Consider the following 24,037-nt stretch of genomic DNA (forward strand, 5'->3'; position numbering starts at 1 on the left):
TTAAAAATGGATCATAGACCTAAATATAAAACCCAAAATTATAAAACTTATAGGAGAAAACATTTGTGGTATTAAGTTAGGAAAAGATTTCATAACAAAATCATGATCAATGAAAGAATTGATAAATTGAACTTCCTCAAAATTAAAAACTTCTGCTCTTCAAAAGACACTGTCAAGAGGGGACTTCCTGGGTGGTCCAGAGGGTAAGACTCCATACTCCCATTGGAGGGGGCACAGGTTTGATCCCTGGTCGGGGAACTAGATCCAGCATGCAAGCTACAATTAAGAAGCCTGCAGGCCGCAACTAAAGATCCCACATGCTGCAACGAAGATCTCATGTGCCGCAACTAAGACCTGGCACAGCCAAAATAAATAAATAAATATTAAAAAATAAATAAAAAGAAAATGTGTGGTCATCATTTTTTAAAAAATGACACTGTCAAGAGAATAAAAAATCAGGCCACAGATTTGGAGAAAATATTTGCAAATCATGTATCTGATAGAGGACTTGAATCCAGAATATATGAAGAACTCTCAAAACTCAGTAATAAGAAAACAAACCAATTATAAAATGAGCAAATGATTTCAACAGACTATTAAAGAAGACATACAGATGGCAAATAACCCGTGAAGACAGGCTCAACATCATTAGTCATTAGGGAAATGCAAATTAAAACCACAATGAGGTATACACCTATTATAAGGCCTAAAAATTATAAAAACTGGAACAACCACTTTGAAAATGAGTTTGGCAGTTTCTAAAAAAGTTACATAAACACCTGCCATTTCACTCAGGAGAAATGAAAATGTATATCCACAGAAAGGCACACACAGATATGTTCATAGTAGCTTTATGTATAATAGCAAAAACTAGAAACAACCCAAATGATCATCATCAGGCAGATGGATAAAAAAAAACAGTGGTCTATCTAAAATGGAATATTGCTCAACAATAAATAGGAAGGAACTACTGATACATTCAACAACCTGAATGAATCTTAAAATATGCATGCTCAGTGAAAGAATATAGACAAAAAAAGAATACAAAACGAATACATGCTGTATGCTTCCATTTATATAAAATTATAGCAATTGCAAACTAATCTTTAATGACAAAAATGTAGATCACTGGTTGCCTAGGGGAAAGGGGCGGGATGGAGGGATTACAAAGGGACACAAGGAAACTTTTTGGGTCGATAGATGTGCTCATTATTTTGATTGTTTATGGATTTCCAATTTGTAAAACTGTACATTCTAAATATGTGCTGTTTATTGGATTTGTATTGTATCTCAATAAAGCTGTTTTTAAAAGAGATGTAAGAAACATAAAAATTAAAATGTATATTTCAATATTAATTCAAACAAATAAGTTGTTTTAAAAAAAGATTTTGAGATAATCAGGGAAACTGACAAACTGCCTAGATATTTAATGATATTAAGGAATTGTTAAAAAATTTTAGATGGGATAATGATATTCCAGTTATGGTTTTTTGTTTTTTTTTTCGGTACGCGGGCCTCTCACTGTTGTGGCCTCTCCCGTTGCAGAGCACAGGCTCTGGACGCGCAGGCTCAGTGGCCATGGCTCACATGCCCAGCCGCTCCGCAGCATGTGGGATCTTCCTGGACCAGGGCACGAACCCGTGTCCCCTGCATTGGCAGGTGGACTCTCAACAACTGCGCCACCAGGGAAGCCCCCAGTTATGTTTTTTATTTTTTATTTTTTTTATTTTTTATTTTTTTGTTTGCGGTATGCGGGCCTCTCACTGTTGTGGCCTCTCCCGTTGCGGAGCACAGGCTCCAGACGCGCAGGCTCAGTTGCCATGGCTCACGGGCCTAGCCTCTCCACGGCATGTGGGATCTTCCCGGACTGGGGCACGAACCCGTGTCCCCTGCATCGGCAGGCAGACTCTCAAACACTGCGCCACCAGGGAAGCCCCAGTTATGGTTTTTTTAAAGGAAGTCTTTTAGATATAACATTCTGAAACATTTTTGGATAATATATATCCTGGAGGTAGAGGAAATGGGTAGAGAAATATATGAAACAAGAATGACCATGATTTGCTAACAGTTTAGCTGAATAACTTACTTGGAGTTTCAATATACTATTCTTATTTTATATACATCTTTTCTATCTTTTAACAAAAAGAGCTAAAAATAAAGAAATATTAAGGAATCATGAGGGTTTCTGTAGCCTACTTGTGATAGAATTAAGAAATCTGTGGAACTGGATGCTATGAATTTGAGGACTCTTTCATAACTAAGATAACCTAATAGAAGTTAATAAATTCCAAAAAGTTCAATAAGAACAGATTTTGTGTTAAGAGCACAAAAGAAGTACTTTTTGTTTGCTTGTCTAAAAAATACATCTAAACATAAACAACTAGAAAAAGTAGAAGGCGTGTAAGAAATGCAGCCCTGAAGTGACACAGACACCCAAAATAAAGCAAATAGTGCAGTTCAGAATAGAGCATCTGCCACAAGTGATTCCATCCATGAAAGTGATCAGCCTGACACCCTTCACTCAGATGCGCTTCATTCGAAGGTGTTCTTACAGATGCCCCCATGCATTCTCCTTTATCACCTGCCATTTCAACAAGCCATTTTGGGAGCAGTATAAAATCACCAAGGACAGGCTCCTTAACTTTATTGCCTATTGACCAAAAATAATTATAAAAAACACACTCTAAACAAACAAAACACATTCTATGACAGTTCTGTAAGGCAGATTCCATTTCCCATTTGAATCAGCTCTGAATGTAGTTTTTACTGCCGTTTTAGCAAAGACTGGATATTCAACAGGAAGAGATATAGCTAATTCTCAGTTCCAGGAAGGACTAATGCAAGTATATTTCTAACAGTTATAAAAACAACATAACTGCTATCACTCTAAATTTAACAATTCCCTTTTGAGTAATTCAAAGACCTTTACAGTTCTTAGTTTATCAGGTGGGCCAAAGAGTGCCTTCGGTATTTTAAGTAAAAATAAGACACATTTTTCATTTTCCCCAAGAACTTTATTGAACAACGTATTCATGCTTTTGTTCCACTACTTTCTGCCATTTTCCAGGCAACTTCATAATTCCAAAACTTTTTATCTTTTTGCACAAAGAACTGTTCAGGTGCCTTTTATAGTCTTCCAGGGAATTGAATTTTTTTCCATTAAGAGAATTTTGTAAAGACCAAAATAAATGGAAATGCGAAGGTGCAATGGTGAATACAGCAGATGAATCAGAACTTCCCAGACAAGCTGTAACAGTTTTTGCCTGGTCATCAAAGAAACATGTGGTCTTGCGTTATCCTGATGGGAAGATTATGCATTTTCTGTTGACTAATTCTGGATGCTTTTCACTGAGTGCAGCTTTCAGTTGGTCTAAGTGGGAGCAGTATTTGTTGGAATTAATTGTTTGGTTTTCTGGAAGGAGTTCATAATAGAGGACTCCCGACCCCACCATATACACAACATCACCTTCTTTCGATGAAGACCGGCCATTGGTGGTTGGTGGTAGTTCATTTTGCATGCCCCACGATCTCTTCCATTCCACATTGCTGTACAGTATTCATTTTTCATCGCCTGTCACAATTTTTTTTTAATTAATTAATTTATTTTTGGCTGCGTTGGGTCTTCGTTGCTGCTGGGTGCAGGCTTTCTCTAGTTGCAGCGAGCGGGGGCTACTCTTCATTGCAGTGCACGGGCTTCTCATTACGGTGGCTTCTCTTGCTGCGGAGCACAGCCTCTAGGCGTGCGGGCTGCAGTAGTTGTGGCTCGCGGGCTCTAGAGCACAGGCTCAGTAGTTGTGGCGCACTGGCTTGGTTGCTCCACGGCATGTGGGATCTTCCCAGACCAGGGCTTGAACCCACGTCCCCTACATTGGCAGGTGGGTTCTTAACCACTGTGCCACCAGGGAAGTCCCCAACAATTTGTTTTAAAAACGGAGTGTTTTCATTACATTTCAGTAGAGAATCGCATGCAGAAATAGGGTCAAGAAGGTTTTTCTCACTTATGTGGAATCCAAACATCAAAGTGATTCACATAACCAAGCCGGTGCAAATGATTTTCAACGTTTGATCTGGATACTTTAAGTATGTCGGCTATCTCCCACGTGGCATAACATTCATTGCTCTCAATCATTGTTTTAATTTGATCGTTATCAACTTCAACTGGTCTACCGAACTGTGGAGCTTCGTCCAGTGAGAAATCTCCAGCACGAAACTTTGCAAACCACTTTTGACACATTTGATCAGTCACAGCACCTTCTCCATACACTGCACAAACCTTTTTGTGCATTTCAGTTCCGTTTTTACCTTTCTTGAAATAATAAAGCATAATATGCCGAAAATGTTGCTTTTTTTCTTCCATCTTCAATATTAAAATGGCTACACAAAAACTTACCAATTTTTATGTCTTTTTTAAATGCACGCTGATATGACAGCTGTCACATACAATGTAACCAAATTGTTTCCAATGAAGTTAAAGACAACTAAGTACTACTAGAGCCATCTTACAGAAGAACCCAAATGGAACTTTTGGCCCACCCAATATGATAAAAAACTTTTGGAGAGAATTTTCCATCAAAACTGCTTATAGGTATAAGTCATCAAATCTATGACTTGTAATGTGAACAATGCTGTATGCAGATTTGATAATTATACATTTTGTTTCTAAATGGGTAAAATTACAGAAGAAATAGAACTGTTTTAACAACAGTTATCCTTATGTAGAAATAAACGGGATAATAATGCTAATATTTACTGTATGTCTACTAGGTGCCAGATGCTATTCAAAGTGCTTTACATTAATTTGCTCATGATAATTAATGCCACAAGTTAGTTAAAATTAACAGCTCCATTTTACAGGTAAGAAAATCAAGGAGACAGGTTATACAACTAACAAATAAATGAAAGAGCCAAATTTCATATCCATTCATTCTACCTCCAAAGCCCGCATTTAACCTCTGTGCTATTTAGGGAATAAGATGGCAGAAAAAATGCTTAGATGGAAGATAGTCAAGATATGGACAGAGGAAGCATACAAATCATCAATTCAAATGTCCAAACTTCCATTCAGGCAATACTTTTTCACCTGACTGAAAATGTGCAGTGAATCAAGGAAAGTGGGTTCTAGAAATAAAACTTTACTCACTGAATACTTAACTGTGGCAAGTGGATCTAACCTAACATGTAAATAATACCTCCTACTTCCTTCCAAAGTACTGAAAGGGTGACTTCCCTGGTGGTCCAGTGGTAAAGAATCTGCCTTCCAATGCAGGGGATGTGGGTTTGATCCCTGGTCAGGGAACTAAGATCCCACATGCCACAGGGCAACTAAGCCCGTGCACCACAACTACTAAGCTCGTGCACCTCAAGGAGAGAGCCTGTGTGCCACAAACTACAGAGCCCACACACTCTGGAACCCGTGCACCATAACTACAGAGCCCATGCGCCCTGAAGCCCGTGCGCCACAACTAGAGAGAAAACCCGAGTGCCTCAACTAGAGAGAAGTCTGAGCGCTGCAACAAAGAGACCACGCGCCGCAATGAAAGATCCCGCGTGCCGCAACTAAGACCCTACGCAGCCAAAAAAGTAATAAAAGAAAAAAATAAAGTACTGAAAGGGAAGTGAATTTCATGATAAACTTTGAGCTCCTCATAAATTTGCAATAAGAATTTTAAAGAGCTGTGTTCCTGCTTTAAGAAGACTCAGTACATAACAATCTTCATTGTCTAAGCAAATACCCTTGGAAACAAAGTACAAAATAATTCATTGCAGATATTTTTTAATAATGTTTCCTCACCATTCTCTTTTCATAGAGTTTTAAATTTTTAAGGATGCAAGGGAGTTGTTGATCCATGTTACTTAATAGGGAAATCCTCAGTGATCCTGGCAGCTCTTCCCCTGCTTACAGAACCACTTTCTCCCATTTGCAGTTCTTAATAGCAAGTTAGTCTAAATGACACTTTTAACTATTCCTACCACTCAGTACAGTTAAGAACATGAATGTTTGTGCCACAATACCTGGTTCAAATTCTGGCTCTGACACTTACTACAAGTTGTTTAACCTGTATGTCTCAGCATTAGAATAGGAACAGTACCTTCTCCTTCACAGGCAGCAAAGTGTTAAATGAGTTAAGCCATAGACTCATTTAGAACAGTTCCTGGCACACAAGAAATGCTCAGTAAATGTTAGACTTACTCTTAAAGCAAAACAGGTATTCTTGGACATTAGAACACCACATGACAAGAAACATGTAATACTTCTGTAATGAAACGAAGAAGGAAGGAAGGGCATAGCACATATAACTGTCGACAAAATGTGTCCAATTTGAGGAAAATGTACGTACTTTGGGTTGCAGGTTTGAAAATAAGCAAGGGTACATTAAATTCACCTACCAAGAAATTCTAAACCAAGAGTTGCACTAAATATACATTCTGGCTGAATGCTGAAAGCTTGGGTGTTAGATCAATATCCCGACAAAGCCAAGATCAGAGAGCATCTCCATCCTAGAATGCATATACAAGCCTAATTTTGAAATTATAAAAAACTATAATTGTATTACTAGAAATGTTAGTAATAATTTTAAAATTTGACAAGGCAGTGCAGAAACAAGAATTTCTCAGTGTGGTCGGTCACTAGACTGCGGTGCACTGCAGCTCCTGCAATTTTAACTGGATGCTCACTGTCCAGCATGTTCAGCAGAGGGAGAGAGATTTGCTGACTAGCTCCACTAGGATACTGCAGACAATGAGACTGCCAACAAAATCATTAAGTATTATTTTGTCTTTCAAAATAACTGATTAATTGAAAGAATTATTTTGTCTAATATTATGAATGCTAGAGTACCTCAATCAATTCTAAAGGTTACAATTATGCTATAATTTGCCCCCTATTATTCTGCTTTATATTACCTGAATTTGTATAAATGGTTTACTGGCTCAAAAAGGGTCCAATTTTTCCTGAAGGTATCTAGTTAACTCACTTCATAACATTCATATACACTGTTGATCTATTTTCTTAGTTAACTTACTGCCTAAATATTCATATTAACTATTAATCTATTTCTTTAATTAAATACATTACTTAGTTGTTTTGAATAGTAAAGTAACAGCTTTCACAATCATCAGTCATAGCACTTTACTCTTGTAATAAGTAACAATAATAATAGTAGGTATTTATACAGCACTGACTACATGCCAGGCCCCACTCTACATGAAACACATGCACACCCAACCAATCCTTATAACAGCCTTCTGACATAGGTGTTATTATTATTCCCATTTTACAGATGAAGAGAACTGAGGCACAGAAAGATTAAATAACTTAGCCAAACTAGTAAATGGCAGAGCTGGGATTTGAACCCAGAACACTGGCTCAGAGTCTCTGCTCTTAAGCATTGCCTCTTCACAGCTGAAGGATGAGTAAGAGTTAAATAAATAGGTGAAGGGTGAAGGGAGTGTGGAGGAGAGGTACAGAAAAACAAGAAAACAGCACTTGCAAAAGCTCTTTGGCAGGTGTGGCATAGGAGCTGGAGAAAGGAGCTTGGGAACATGAAATAAGGGCCACATGGTGAACCTGGAGAAGGCACAGGAGTGGTTGAACTTGAGGGCTCTTCATGGGCCAGACCATGCAGGACTGTGCAGGTCAGGGCAAGGGACAGAAAAAGGACAGGAAGCCACCAGGGGGAGGGTCTTACTCGAGGGGTGGGGGCATGATGATCAGAATGGCAGTGTGAAAGCCACTTTGGTGTGAAACGGGTGCGTTGGTAGAATGTGAGAATGCAAGGAGCCCCATTAGGAGCTCTGGTGAGAGAGCAGATAGCAGTAGCAGAGACTATGATGGTGAGTGGAGATGGTATATATAAAAGGGTATAAATCCTCAGGGCATGGTGACAGATTGGATTTTGGGGAGACAGTGGGTCAAGAAGAAAGGAATCTCAAGAATGACTCCTAGGTTTCTGGTTTGTGCAACTGGATGAATGGCAATGCCGTTCCACAAAACAGAAACACTTAATGAGGTTGGGGGCTTGTGGACCTCAGTCCTGGCCACACTGAGCATGAGGTGCATTTGGGAGGCCCACGGGGAGGTGTCTAGGAAGCAGATGGACACATGGGCATGGAGTCCATGTTGAAGGTTGGAGCCAGAGGTATATATTCTGGAGTCAGGGGATAAATGACAATTCAAGCTGCAGGAGTGCGTGAGACCCTATAAAGAGACACTAGACACAGAGAAGAGGGCCTAAGGCAGAGCCCTGAAGAGCTCAACATTTTAAAAGAGCGGAAAGACAAGGATGAGTCTGCAAAGGAGGAACTAAGCAGCAGAAAGCAAGCCAGAAGAATGCAGAAACCAATGGGAGGTTGTGGTTAAGAGGAAATCAACACAGGCATACCTTGTTGCATTGCACTTCACAGATTCTGCCTTTTTAACATATTGAATATCTGTGGCAGCCCTGTGTTGGGCAAGTCTAGCAGCACCATTTTCCCAACAGCATTTGCTCACTTGACGTCTCTGTGTCACATTTTGGTAATTCTCGAAATATTTCAAACTTTTTCATTATTATTATATTTGTCATGGTGATCTGTGACCAATGATACAAAGATGTTACTATTGTAATTGTTTTGGGGTGCCACAAACTGCACCCACATAAGACAGTGAACATAATCAATAAGTGTTGTATGTGTTCTGACTGCTCCACTAACTGGCCTTCCCATCTCTGTCCCTCTTCTGGGGCCTCCCTATTCCCTGAGACACAACAGTATTGACATTAGGCCAATTAATAACCCTATAATGGCCTCTAAGTGTTCAAATGAAAGGAAGAGTCAGTCAATATGGCAAACTTCATTGCTGTCTTATTTTAAGAAACTGCACAGTCACCCCAACCTTTAGCAACCACCACCCTCATCAGTCAGCAGCCATCATCAAGGCAAGATCCACCACCAGCAAAAAGATTATGACTCATTGAAGGCTGAGATGATAAATATGTTAAAAAGGTTAGTATCTTTTAGCCATAAAATATTTTTAAATTAAGGTATGTATACTGTTTTTTTTAGACATAATGCTATTGCACACTTAATAGACTACAGTATAGTCTAAACATAACTTTTATATGCACTGGGAAACCAAAAAAATCGTGTGACTCACTTTATTGTGATATTCACTTTATTGAGGTGGTCTGGAATCAAACCCACAATATCTCTGAGGTATGCCTGTAAAGTCAAATGTCCTGAGAGGTCAAGAAAGATGCAGACCGAAACATCTGTTAGGTCTGGAGACATGTGGTGACTGTTTCAGAAGGGCAATGAGGTCAAAGCCAGACCTGGAGTGAAGTGAGGATGAAGTGAAGGGGGGGAAATGAAGAAAGAATGCACATAACCCCAAAAAAGGCAGCTGAATGTGAATGTAGGGGCAACTAGAGGCTTAAAACAGGAGGGACTGAGTGCAGATAAAATGTTGATAAGAAGACCAGAGTTGGGAGGAAGGAAGTGAGTATGCCTAAAAATGAAGGAGCTAACTGATAGTGAGATTTCTCTGAAGTCAGTAGGAAATGGGATCCAAACGCTGGAGAGGCTGGTGGAGGGATGGTGCCTCTATTTTACCACAAGGGGGCAGGTGCAGGCAGGTTTGCACCTTTGAGAGTGGTGTAATTTCTCTGTGACAAAGGAGGCCAAGTTGTACCCAGAAAATGAAAGAGGAGGTGTGGGTGTCAGAAGGATGGAAGAAGGGGAAAGTGGGGGGCAATGTCAGGGCTCTTGAGGGGACAAGAAGGACTGAACCAGTCATTGTAGTGGGTGGGGGAAAGAGCAAATCCAAGAAATGGGCATTGCTGGGCAGTGTTGAGGGCTCATTTCAGAATGTGGTGATCGGGAATTTACAGGGGTTCCCATCAGCCCTGTTGAGTATCTTGCAGTGCTCAGCCTGTGGATGCAGGCAGAAAGAAGGCAGATGGCTACTGGTTGTCCAGGAGGTGGGTGCATTTGCTAGCAAGGTACTCATAGACCCAAGGGGCAAGGGAGTTTAAAGCCTTGGCAAGGGTGCTACAGATGGACCAGGGAACTAAGCTCCATGAAGAAAAGAGGAAGGAGGGACCGGGAGAGAATGAAGGGACAAAATATAGGGGTCCTGAGGAGAGAGAGACTAGTCACAGTACAGGCTGCTGATAGAAAATAAGTTGTAGGCACAGGACAGAATACTTGAATTCAACCCATTAATTATCATTAATAATCATGCATTAGATGATCTGAACTATTAATTAGTTTGATTATTCATTAACACATTAAGAAGATAACCCTCTGTGATATGACGAAAGGCTGAGCTTCCTATTCTATGAAGACCTCTTATAAATCTTTAAGAAAAAGACCAACAACCCAATGGGGAAAATGAATGAAATACCCACTTGGCTGGAGATTCCTCCTCCAGGGGGCCCAGGGACTCCTCCACCACTGTGGTCTCTTCCATGGGGGCAGTCGGGTCCATGTCACTGCAAAGCAGCAAGAACCACTCTAGTCACACAAATCTGTTTACATCAATGCCCTTACATATTCAAGACAGAAAAAAACACATTTCAATGTCCTTTTTCTTAAGTAAACATCCCTCAAGGAATTAATATGTACATACAGGTAATCCACATCAAAATAAAAAAGAGGAAGAAAAATGCTCTTAATTGCTAATCCATATAAATTATTTCCAAAAGTGTGAAAAGTACTTTGAGAAATACAAGTTTCCATGAATGGCCTAAAATTAAAAACAGATTGTAAAGGACAAGAACAATTATTCAAAACTCTTATTATCCTAGGAAATTCCAAATATTAACAGGGGCCATAAACATTTTCAACCTGTAAGTGTTAAGTGACTTAAAATAGATAAGAATATGCCATTTCAAACTTTAGAAAATGGCAAGAAAGTGGAAACATTCCACAAAAAGGAATGTGTAGGATTACAAACAAGCTGGTGATAACCATATCAGAAAAACAAGGCTTTGAAACATCAATTTACATACCATCACATCTAAATACATAATCTACAGATTAGAAATTACAGCACAGTGAAAAACACTTTGAATTTTAAATACATAATCTTAATTTTTTTATGTTGATATTAATCCTATCTGAACATTACTTTTAAAAAAGTACCAGCAAAAGAAATTTCATTCTCAGGAAAATGCTAAGATTGGTCAATATAATAGAAATATTTTACATTGTACATTCAGAACCCAGCACTTTTTCATTCCCAGTTCAGGAAAAATCTTCATAAAATCAGGTTTTTTTTTAATAAACATAAATTGAACTATAATAAAAGGACAGAGTTTTTACATTAAAAGTATTTTAATTCTCAACTCAAAGCCATTGTTATCAACTTTAAAAAAAACTCAGTTTTCCAACACAAAATTTGAATAAATAATTTTTACTTTTAAAAAGGTCCTAAATCAAATGTTCTCCCTGTTTGGAAGGACATCCCTGCTGCTCTGCCTGGCAGAAGTCCTTTAACAAAAGCAGCCTCTACACATCAGTGTGACCCTCGTGGGTCATGGGAGTTTTTAGCATCCAGGAGTCTAGCAGCAGTGGCAGTGCTGTATTACTCCAACTTTCTCTTTATTTCCTTGGCCATGTCATAAACCAAGGGGATAAAAACATGGATTCACTGACAGTTCATAGCTTTCAACAATTAAAAATCATAAAAGGGCTATAACGATATAGGGGAAGAAAAAAGAAGCAGAATACAAAACAAAGAGACCAGCAATTCTTAAACCTGTCAATCAACTTAGAAGAAAAATCACAGACCTCCCTCCTGTATTGACCTAAATTATTTTATGAATAAACATAAAACTAATTTTGTGCTTATAGCTCAATAGAACCATAGCTTATAGAACCATATGATGAAAACTACAAAACAAGTAAGTCTCAAGATTAGCAACAATTTATTTTGGCAAATTTTATTATTTTGTTGAAAGTAAATCACAAATGTTGGATTTATTAGAAGAAAGATAAAGCTCCAGGGCCCATGTCTATATTTTGACTTCAGTTATACTAATGTAGAAAATGCCTGTTTGCACAAGTATGGTTACAAAAAATTTTAAACACCTCAAGGTGTTTAAACTAGTTCAAACTCAATCAGACTTCATCTTAACCAAATTTATGACAGTAAACAGATTTAACCCAGTGTTGCTTGATTACTACATAAAACTGTCTTGGCTCTTCACAATAAAAGTTGGAAGGCAGTATTATTAAAAACTGCATTTGTGGGTGTCTATTCCAGTTAGTAACAAGAAAATAATACCTGATATTACACTTTTAAAATTATTACAAATGGAGAAAATTCTATTTTCAGCACAGGTACTAACAGTCAAACTCTTGAAGAAAACCAGTAACAATGGAAATGGCTCAGTCACACCATTTTGAAAGTATCTTGTCCTTAGATCTAATTATACTGTCAATGTCTTCAAACAGGAATACTAAACTACAGCAAAACCCTCACACCTCCAATGCACGGTGCAGCACTTGCCCTTGTCAGCCACGAACACATCACTTATTGTTAGGCTCACCTCTGCTGTTTTCTCATTAATCATAACTCAGCTGCACTACACCATGGTGGCAAATCAAAATCTCAATGTATTAAATAAGAAATTAAAGTCTTATTCTACAAAAAAACTTTCAATTACACATTATTACCACCTAAGGGCTTTGACTTTATAACTCACAAACCAATCCAAAATGAGTGCCATAGGGCACGTTTCATTTTAACATTGGGACATACCATCTGCCAGGAGCACATGTGGTCACTTCTTCATGTTCCAAGGTCAATAATTACCTCTTAGAGTAAGTAATCACTTGGAGCCAAAATGATTTTAAACTCAAATGCAAACTGAAATGGGGTGGTAGTATTAAATAAGCTAGTAAATCAGATGATGCAGAAAGTGCCTATATTACTTTTTAAAAATATACTATTACAGTAAAATAAAACAAAATGAAAAGGTCTGTATTTGAGATTCTATAGAACCCTAGATTGACAAACATTCAACAAGTTTCTTTTCAAGGACAACACAGATGTGCAATGGTAGTAAATTTAATCTTACATTTGACCTTATTTTGTACATTTGTTTTAAAGGATAAAAAGAAAAATAAGTTTATGTAAAGAGCTTATATTCTTCAAAAGAAAAAAAGTGGAAGTCTGGATCCCCTCAAGCCTTCGAACTTGTGTAAAGCCTTCCCTGCAACACATCCTGGAGCAACCCATTCCTCGTACTTCCCTGCAGCCCTGAAATGACAGAAATAGCAGAACCAAGTACCTCCCCTAAGTAGCAAAACTGGCACAGATCTGAGATATCATAAAGCCTGAGAAATGTCAAATTTGAACCTCAGGTGAAACTTGTCATTGAGTTTTGATCTGCAAATGATTTTATAAAATCAAGATGCAGGGACTTCCTTGGTGGCGCAGTGGTTAAGAATCCGCCTGCCAATGCAGGGGACACGGGTTCGATCCCTGGTCCAGGAAGATCCCACATGCTGCGAAGCAACAAAGCCCGTGTGCCACAACTACTGAGCCTGTGCTCTAGAGCCCACGAGCCATAACTACTGAGCCTGTGTGCCACAACTACTGAAGCCCGTGCGCCTAGAGCCCATGCTTCGCAACAAGAGAAGCCACAATGAAAAGCCCGTGCACTGCAACAAAGAGTAGCCCCCACTCACCACAACTAGGAAAAAGCCTGCGCGCAGCAACAAAGACCCAAAGCAGCCAAAAATAAATAAATAAACTTATTTTAAAAAAAAGATGCAATGTATACAAAAACTTTGGAAGGTCACAGAAAAATAAAGTACAGAATATCTAGGAATTTAAAAAGCATTCTGAGGCATATGCAAATATACAGTGCCATGTGCTTGGGGTGTCAGCAAATATACAATTTGCTTGGCTAAAATAAGATAAAATAAAAGAATTTTGAAAGCAGTTTCAAATCTAACCGCAACATAGCAAAACTGTTTTAAAAAGTTATCTCATGAAACAAAATGAACAAAACAATCGCTACGTAAAGCACACAAGTATAAAGACATGGCAAGCATAACATAGAGGACATAATTTTCAAGACAGGCAAATAAAGATCCAGATATTTCCACTTAATTGTAGGTTCACAGAAGGTACACATTTGCACCATACCTGGAATCTTTACCTGATCCCCAGGTGCGAACTCCATATCCACCCATGTTGTCTTCAGTTCTGATTGCTCTAGAAGAAGAAAGAATATTCCCTTAAACTGGAAGCTGGTGTCCAGTCAATCTCCAAATCAGAAAAGCTGATTATAAAAACTGTCCCAGGATCAGCTCCCTTAGGAATAACTGCATACTAATATAAAGTCAACTAAATATTAACACACAACAGATTCATACCAAGATCTTAAAGGGAAAATAGCATTTACGATGAAACTTACATTTTATCATTCCCACTGTATCTCTCAAATTCTCGTTTCCCTCTCTGGTCGAAACCGTCAAAAGCTCTGTTCCCAGGACCACCTCTGCCTCTGCTTCGCATGCCCCCTCTTGGGCATCCACGTCCTCTCAGTGGTCTTTCTCGATCAAACCTGTCAACCGGTCTTGGAAGAGATGAGTATAATAAAAAGCGGTTAATTGGATTAAAGAGCTAAGGCTTTTTTTGATTAAAAAAAAATTCTAGAAGGACATTATGGCTACAGTATATTGGAAAGAATCGTGTATCTTGAATAAAAAAAATAATAGTTAAATTTACTGAGCACATACTATCTCTAACACTGTTCTGAGCCCTTCACGTACAGTCATTTAATTACAACTAGTGCCCACAGATGAGGAAGATAGCTGAAGATGACGTCTTTGTTGTTAAATCCAATAGCAACTTTTGTCTCTAGGTCATCTGACCCTTATGCATCATTTGACACTACCAACCACTAATTTTCCTCTGCCCTTTCTGGCTTCTCTTTCCCTGCTCATCCTTATAAAATGATTTTTGAAATAGGTAATACCCAAACATTCACAAGGTACTCCTCTTGCTTCTTGGCCACACAATTCCACTTCTCAGAGGCAGACACTGCAGAGTCACATGTAGGGAAAGGTTCTACACCTTGCCTTTTTCATGGAACATGTCTTGGATATCCCATCTTCTGGATACCTACCCATTTGTCCTTAAGAGCACCAACATTTCTGACTCCCTACCTCCTGTACACATCGTCCTCGTCCCTATGCTAATGTTACATGGCCCCTTCACATGACCCTGTGTCTCTCATTTGGGGGTCTCTCTGATTTCAGGCCACAAAGCCAGTTACTTCCTGGACATCCCCCTATGTCACCCCATGGCCCTGAAGATACATGACCAACACTGACCCCTTGCTCCTACTACAGTCCCTAACTCACAACATGGAAGTGTCCAAGCCAAGAATCTACCTTTTCTCACTCTTTCCCTGCCACACCCACTGGATCCAGGGCCTGACCACCCGCTTCTCCTCACATCCATTCTCTGCTAACATCTGGTCACTGTCACTTTTTATGAGGACTTGTCTCTCCTCCACCAGACTCAAAGCTTCTGCAGGAAGGGCCTCATCTTTTTCATTGTAAAATCCTAGTTTAATAAGAAATTATATTTTTTAATTTGTCAAGGCTTTTAAAAACATTTAAAGCAACAAATTACTTATTGAAATCTAGTGACATTAGTGGCTCAAACACCAGAACTAGAGGTGTGTTCCAGTCTACTGAAACAGGCTTAAAATGTTACATTAAAAAGCTACTATACAGGGCTTCCCTGGTGGCGCAGTGGTTGGGAGTCCACCTGCCGATGCAGGGGACGCAGGTTCGTGCCCCCATCCGGGAAGATCTCACATGCCGCGGAGTGGCTGGGCCCGTGAGCCATGGCCGCTGAGCCTGCGTGTCCGGAGCCTGCTCTCCACAATGGGAGAGGCCACAAGAGTGAGAGGCCCGCGAACAGCAAAAAAAAAAAAAAAAAAAAAAAAAAAAAAAGCTACTATACAATCACCGATAAAAAGATACAAAAATCACAATTCTCCTTACTCAAAAAGATAAAGAAATACAGAAGCGCCAGTCATTAACTTTATGCCAGTGTCTTTCAAGAAACATCATCCTAAATCAGTTCTCCACGGTGGCTTTTCTGTCTCCCACTTCAAGGGACCAAAACCAAAATTTTAAATAGAGACTGTTATAGAATCTGATTCCACATTACAGTAAATATCTAAAGCAGAGTTCTAAAACAATGACAAATGAAAAGTAACAGTAAGTTCTTAACCAGGAAGTTGGACAGGGCCATAAAAGAAGTCTACCTAAAAACTGAGAAGAAATGAAGCATAAAACTCTATATGGAAAATAATGCCAATAGTCAAAATCGGGTCTAAATGTACATGAAATCTAGATCAGATACTGATAAAATAACAAATTCATTAATAATATAATAGTAACTGAAAATGATCCTAAAAATAACCCTGTGTGTTCTAGTCTATTTTAATCCCTTAAATCATTTTTCTTTATCCCACAGGTTTACCCCACCCCCAATTAAATATATGCTCAATTGCTTCTTTATAATCCCCTTCTTATAAAATAATTATTTTTTAATAGATCTTTATTGGAGTATAATTGCTTCACAGTACTGTGTTCGTTTCTGTTGTACAACAAAGTGAATCAGCCATATGTATACATATGGCCCCATATCCCCTCCCGCTTGGGCCTCCCTCCCACCCTCCCTATCCCACCCCTCTAGGTCATCACAAAGCACCAAGCTGATCTCCCTGTGCTATGCTGCTGCTTCCCACTAGTTAACTATTTCACATTTGGTAGTGTACATATGTCGATGCTACTCTCACTTCGCCCAGCTTCCCCCTCCCACCCCATGTCCTCAAGTCTGTTCTCTATGTCTATATCTTTATTCCTGCCCTGCAACTAGGTTTGTCAGTACCATTTTTTTTTTTTTAGATTCCATATATATGCGTTAGAATATGGTATTTGTTTTTCTCTTTCTGACTTACTTCACTCTGTATGACAGACTCTAGGTCCATCCACCTCACTACAAATAACTCAATTTCGTTTCTTTGTATGGCTGAGTAATATTCCATTTATATGTGTGCCATATCTTTATCCATTCATCTGTCGAAGGTTGCCTCTATGTCCTGGCTATTGTAAATAGTGCTGCAATGAACATTGTGGTACATGTCTCCTTTTTTTTTGCGGTACGTGGGCCTCTCACTGTTGTGGTCTCTCCTGTTGCGGAGCACAGGCTCCGGACGCGCAGGCTCAGTGGCCATGGCTCACGGGCCCAGCCGCTCCGCGGCATGTGGGATCTTCCCAGACTGGGGCATGAACCCATGTCCCCTGCATTGGCAGGCGGACTCTCAACCACTGCGCCACCAGGGAAGCCCCATGTCTCTTTTTGAATTATGGTTTTCTCAGGGTATATGCTGAGTAGTGGGATTGCTGGGTCATACGGTAGTTCTATTTTTAGTTTTTTAAGGATCCTCCATACTGTTTTCCATAGTGGCAGTATCAATTTACATTCCCGCCAACAGTGTAGGAGGGTTCCCTTTTCACCACACCTTTTGCAGTATTTATTGTTTCTAGATTTTTTGATAATAGCCATTCTGACCACATGAGGTGATACTTCATTGTAGTTTTGATCTGCATTTCTCTAGTAATTAGTGATGTTGAGCATCTTTTCATGTGCCTCTTGGCCATCTGTATGTCTTCCTTGATGAAATGTCTATTTAGGTCTTCTGGCCATTTTTTAATTGGATTGTTTGTTTTTTTGATATTGAGCTCCATGAGTTGTTTGTATATTTTGGAGATTAATCCTTTGTTGTTTCATTTGCAAATATTTTCTCCCATTCTGAGGGTTGTCTTTTCATCTTGTTTATGGTTTCCTTGGCTGTGCAAAAGCTTTTAAGTTTAACTAAGTCCCATTTGTTTATTTTTGTTTTTATTTCCATTACTCTAGGAGGTGGGTCAAAAAAGATCTTGCTGTGGTTTATGTCAAAGAGTGTTTTTCCTCTGTTTTCCTTGCTGTGGTTTATGTCAAAGAGTGTTTTTCCTCTGTTCTCCTCTAAGAGTTTTATAGCGTCTGGTCTTACATTTAGGTCTTTAATCCATTTGGAGTTTATTTTTGTGTATGGTGTTAGGTAGTGTTCTAATTTCATTCTTTTATATGTAGCTTATCCTCTTTTTTAACAGGTTGGTGAGCATTAAGAATTTGAGCAGGCAAACTCAAATTCTGGGCTGTTCTACAAAATAACTGGTCCATACTCTCTTAAAAAAGGTCAAATCCATAAATAAATGGAAGACTAAAGAGTTGTTTTATTTTATTATTTTTTTTTATTGTATTTTACTTTTGTGGTATGCGGACTTCTCACTGCTGTGGCCTCTCCCGTTGCGGAGCACAGGCTCCGGACGCGCAGGCTCAGCGGCCATGGCTCACAGGCCCAGCCGCCCCGCGGCATGTGGGATCTTCCCGGACCGGGGCACGAACCCGTGTCCCCTGCATCGGCAGGTGGACTCTCAACCGCTGCGCCACCAGGGAAGCCCTAAAGAGCTGTTTTAAATTAAAGAAGACTAAATGCAATGCACATTCCTGGACTGGATCCTGAACCAAAATTGTTTTTCTTCTGCTAGAAGGATACTATTAGGACAATTGGTGCAATTTGAGTAGTCTGTAGATTACATAATTTAGAGAATTAGATAATAGTATTTTATCAATGTTAATGAGTTTGATAATTGTACCATGTTTTTAGGAAATATCTTTAAAGTATTTAGGGATAAAGAGATATTCCTGCACCTTACTCTCAAATGCCAAGGAAAAAAGAGGTGTGTGTGTGTGTGTGTGTGTGTGTGTGTGTGTGTGAGAGAGAGAGAGAGAGAGAGAGAGAGTGAGTGAGAGAGAGAGAGAGGAGAAAGAGAAGGAGAGAGTGAGGGAGGGGTATGATAAAGCAAATATGGTAAAATGTTATTGGAGAATCTGGATGAGGGTATATGAGAATTCCTTATATAATTCTTAAAACTTCCTGTATCCAAAATAGGCATCCCTTAATAGGCAGTTTTTTTCATGGTAACATATAAAGACTTATCCTTTTTAAAAAAACTCATAATTTTGCTACTAAAAAAGCTGGAAACATGAGTTATAATTTCCGTATTTCCACAGAATAAATCCCTGCAGTGAAGGAAAAAAATACACAAATGCTTCCCAAAATAAGCAGCTCTGATCCAGAAGGCTTTCTGTAAGCAAGCAGACTGCGACTGTTACATAGCAAATTTGAACTAATCACCCAAAAAAGCAGAATCAAGCCTTTCTCTAGCCCTCATCCTCTAACATGGTGGCAGATATACCATCTCTGTTTTGAATGTGTAGTGGAATAGGTAGTCAAGAAGTTGAAAGACTTTGGGAATAATGGCTCTCTTGACATTAAACTGTACACTATTCTAGTCTCTTTTAGCCTTTTTAACTTTCTTTTCCTTTAAATGTGATTCACAAGTTATTTTGTTTTAATCTAAACCCAGTGCTATGCAGGTTTAATAATTAAAAACTTGAGGCAGCAAGCATCCATCTTGTTAGTGCCAAGCATAAGACACTAAGAACTGCTTCCTGTGTATAGGTGGGCATGATAGCCCACATGCTGCCACATTACTCAGAAGGGTGTCAGGCTGTGCCAGCCTGAGATCATCTTCCAGGTCAGAGCACTTTCTAGAGAAGGCATGGGAGCCTTAAACTGGTGTCACATATTTCATCAGTTTTTTTGTCCAATTTCATCATGATAACCTATTGACCTGACATGGGGCTAGGAATTTGTTTAAATTCATTAGTAGCCCAAATTAGTACTGCTAAATCAAGAACATAATTATATCTCTGGCCTAAATTTCAAAAGAAAATTTAATCAGTTTAGCATACTCCTATATAGTTTGTTATAAGAATGCTTTTCATAGTTACCAATAAGTAATCCATTTTTCATTGTGTAATGATTTCCTGAACCAAGACTTAAGGCCATCTATGAGATAAATGGAAGGTGCTTCACGTGTTACCTAAGGTAGTATGATTTGGTACTGAAGCTGGCAAAATATTCCCAGGACTGGCACCACAAAAAGGTTGCAAAGGCTAGTAGTCCTCTGAAAATCCTTCTGGTTCCCCCAACCCTTCAGGCCGAGGTCTGCAGTACTTACTTTTCATCTGTAAACTTCTCAGGTGTAAAGTCTGCCTGCCTCTCCGTCTCATAGGGTCGATATTCCCTGTAGGATCTCCGCTCTGCTCTATCAAGAGTCACCTCTGTCCCCCGGCTCTCACTCCATCCTTGCTGCTCCCCTCTTCTGGAAGTTCGTTTCTGGCCTGACAGGGAGAAATCAAAGGGGAGAGCTAGAACAGAAGGTCTGCAGCAGCACGTTATTACAGGTACTTTTAAATTTTACTTTTCTAGAAATCAATGTCATAGGAAAATTTGGGAAGTTTGTAAAAGTTCAGAGAAGAAAAAAGGTTGCTGATACTACTACTGCCCAGAGTCTTTTAATAAAACTTTGACATTACCATTGAATCCCTTATGTCCTAGAAAGTATGATAAGATAAACTATACCAACTAACTTACAATTACAGATATTTTACAATGACTCTGTGATAGCAACTGAGATATATTATCAACTACATTTCACAAGAGCAGCTTCATCAAAACATGGTAGCTAAGTTCCTTCCAGAAAATTAAAAGATAAATACCCTGTATTTCAGAACATATTTTTAGAATCCCATCTATAGTTTATCATTCATTGGTTAATAAAGTTTTCATTTTTAAATAGCTTGTACCATTGTATCTTTCTCATTTGAAAACAGATTTTCCTGCTCTTTGATGGGATTTATACATTTATGATCACACTTCTCAAATATGAGGCCAAGCTGGTATTTGCCAACTCATGCAAGGGCTGGCCAGCACTTGAAGGGGCATCTCCCGTCCATGGAGAGGCCAGCACTGAGGAGCCTTCTCTGTTCTCTTTTTACTCCTCTCGGTTTTGACGCTTTAAAAATTTTCAGCAGGGTCTATGTCTTAAGGCAACTAATATTTGGTGAATATATTGTGAAGAACTTTGTTACTTCTTAAATTATCTTCCAAAATGTGTTTATCTTTTCTTTGTATACATTTAATAGGTCTCCATCTCAAACATTATGTACAATTTTCATTTTAGTAGAAAATTTTAGATTTTTCTTGGTATGTCACCCTCCACATTTATTGTATGGCTATAAAAATATTAAATGTACTTGAATTAATGGGTATTTTTTTAAACTACTGGGTTCCTCTTCTACTTAGGCAGATACTTGTGACTCTTAAGAAATATGTTTACATGTATTCTCCTATTTTCCCACTTAATATTTTCTATCTAATATTTATAAACTAGGCACATGTAAATATTAACATAGTTCCAATACATTACTAATATCATTTTAAAGCAAAAATCATGTCGTGACACCACTAACACAAAACTGTGCAATTTATTACTTGTTAGCTAACAAAGTATTTTTTTGAAATGTGAAATATTGCACAACAGATCTAAGTTCAATCTTAAGTTAATGTCCCATAACCTAGGAAATGCTTAAGTCTGATTTGCTTCCTGAAGCCACAGTCTGAGCTTGTGACATGTTTAGGATATAGGAAAGATGTTACCATAAACAGAGCATTATGCTTTTATTGCAGAAACAGAGACTGACACTGGTGTCCAATTGCCCTGGAGTATGCAATGCCAGATCCGAGCACACACACGTTATTAAGAGAGATCAAATTTGGAAGAGGCATTTAATATGTAAGGTAGAAAATGTTATTGTGAAAGTTAACTATCTAACAAGTTGAAAACTATAATAGACCATGACATAACAGCAAGAACATCAACAGTAACAATACTTTTCAATACTTTTCCCTCAATGTAAAAAGTTATTTTAATAGTTTCAAATTTCCTATTCATAACCTGTAATTAAAAAAAAAAACTAAATATCTCCACTCAACTACAGAATTACTTAGCTTATTCCCACCTTCTTTCTGCTTTCAAGGTTATTTTTAAAATTGTATCAATTAAATTTGGAATTCATCATTCAAAATTTTAAATGACATTTGCTGCATACTTTATACTAAAGCTTCTTCCAAAGCTTCTGTGTATAAGTTGAAAACCATTAAATATAACTGGCAACTTATTAGAATAATTATCAATACCCTGCAAACATTTCCTTTTCCTCCCAAAATCCAAAAAACAAAGATAATACGGGTCCAGTTTTTCCCACAATTTACTACTAAGGGATCAAGAATGCAACTGAACCTAGTTTTTCTGTGCTAGATCAGCGGCTCCAAGTGGATATGCAAACATTGAATTTTACTAGCCCTTTCCAATAAAAGGCTGGCATATGCAGTCTCATCACTGATGTAACCCCAAGCCCACATGAAAGGACAGAATACAATAAAATTTACAGTGAGATTTCCCCCAAATAAATTTGAGCTTTGACTCAGAGATTAGTTCTGAAAGGCCAGGAAAAGCAAAGCTGAAACAGCCTCTGAAGACTTCAAGAACGAATTTTTTTGAGCAAGGCTCATCGAAGGGTCTATGTATATTGTTAAATAGTGAAGGCCATTAAAACCCTATTTCTATGGGAAAATCTTATGATTTCCACATCCTTTTGAGATTAATGTTTCCGTTATATGTCAAACTTGTTTTGACATTGATTCTTGTCTACACTAAGCATTCATTTATAATATTCTAACTAAATTAAAATTTTTGAGTGTTAGAAAAGTACAGTCCATATCAATTAGGGCTACAAAACCTTGAGAGAGTAGCTCTCTAACACCCTTACAGATAAATTTAGCACAGTAACTACATAAACGGAAATTAATGAGCTGTTTGCTCCTGAAATAACATACTTGAAAAAGAACTAGAATTATAAAATTTCCATTTTAACTATAAAACTAACTAAATTCTTTAATATAGATCTCAAAAGCCAGATCACTTGGATCATAAACAATTGACAGAAAAAAAGTTATAAATGTACTAGACTACAGTGCTAAGTTTATTAGTTTAGCAAGTTATAACTGTACTAGATCATAACGCTAAATGCAGGTTGCAACCCAGTTTATATCATGTAAATTTAGAAAAAAAGAAGTAGCTGTGTATTTATGTATGTAAATGCAAGGTGTTAAAAGTAAGAAAAATACAGGATTTTCACTATACTTCATACACTTTTGAATTGTTTAAAATTTTTATAACAAAAATGCACATTTTTAATAGTAAAAAGGTTAAAAAGCAATACATTGACATAGAAAACTAAATTCAGTTTCACACTAAAGTACATATTTTCACTTATTAAAAAACAAAGCTTAGCCTTTACCAATTCTATTATTACTATATTTATCTAAATTTAAAAGAAAAGATAGAACATAATGCAAAATGTACAAAATATCTCAAGTCTCACTCACTGTTTAAATAGGCTAACTGTACTGGCCTACCAAGGAGTCTTGGGATATCCAATAGCATTTAAAATAATTTTCAATATTTTTATTATAGTGACTTAATTTTCTGATTTTCAAGAGATAATGCTGGATTGAACTTTCCACAGATAAAGGTAAACATTACCTAGTTGCAGGAGTCAAAGCCCCAACACTCAAATCAGGTGTTATTCTCTCAGGGCTGGGCTGCACAATTTTTATCAAGCAAGGACCAAGCCAGTAAAGCCAAGTTGAATACACTGCCAAACATTGGCTGGAGTGGTCAAATTATACATCTTAACGTTCTTTTTACGGAAACCTTAGGACCACTGTCTTATCTTTGAAAAACAGAGGAAACACAGGTGGAAACTTGGAGGCTTTGCCACTGATGCAGTTCAGGTGAGAAACGACTCTTACGCACCCTCCGTCCCTAGATGCAGACAGTAGTACAACAAGCTTTGCACTTGCCGTTCTGGCTAAGCAGGGAGTGGGGAACTTTGAATATTCTTGTTGAAAAGGTTAATTTAAAACGCTTTTCTTAAAGCAGATTGAGTTAATGACAAGTTACACAACCCATCAATGCTGCCTGCTATATTGAAAACCCGTGC

General features: G+C 38.2%; 1 protein-coding gene across 2 annotated transcripts in view; it reads right to left on the minus strand.

Moving 5' to 3' along the window:
* HABP4 (hyaluronan binding protein 4) overlaps positions 1 to 24,037 on the minus strand; it is a 41,877-nt gene that overhangs the window by 16,646 nt on the left and 1,194 nt on the right. Inside the window, exons 2-5 of one of the 2 annotated variants that reach the window (XM_079707143.1) lie at positions 20,149 to 20,311; positions 14,409 to 14,570; positions 14,138 to 14,206; positions 10,386 to 10,469 (exon numbers count right to left, since the gene is read on the minus strand). In XM_079707143.1, coding sequence (XP_079563269.1) covers positions 10,386 to 10,469; positions 14,138 to 14,206; positions 14,409 to 14,570; positions 20,149 to 20,311 — 478 coding nt within the window. The remainder of the gene's footprint in view (positions 1 to 10,385; positions 10,470 to 14,137; positions 14,207 to 14,408; positions 14,571 to 20,148; positions 20,312 to 24,037) is intronic. The other variant, XM_079707144.1, reaches the window with a different exon arrangement.

This window comes from Hyperoodon ampullatus (assembly GCF_949752795.1).
Source record: "Hyperoodon ampullatus genome assembly, chromosome: 6".
Lineage (NCBI taxonomy): Eukaryota > Metazoa > Chordata > Mammalia > Artiodactyla > Ziphiidae > Hyperoodon > Hyperoodon ampullatus.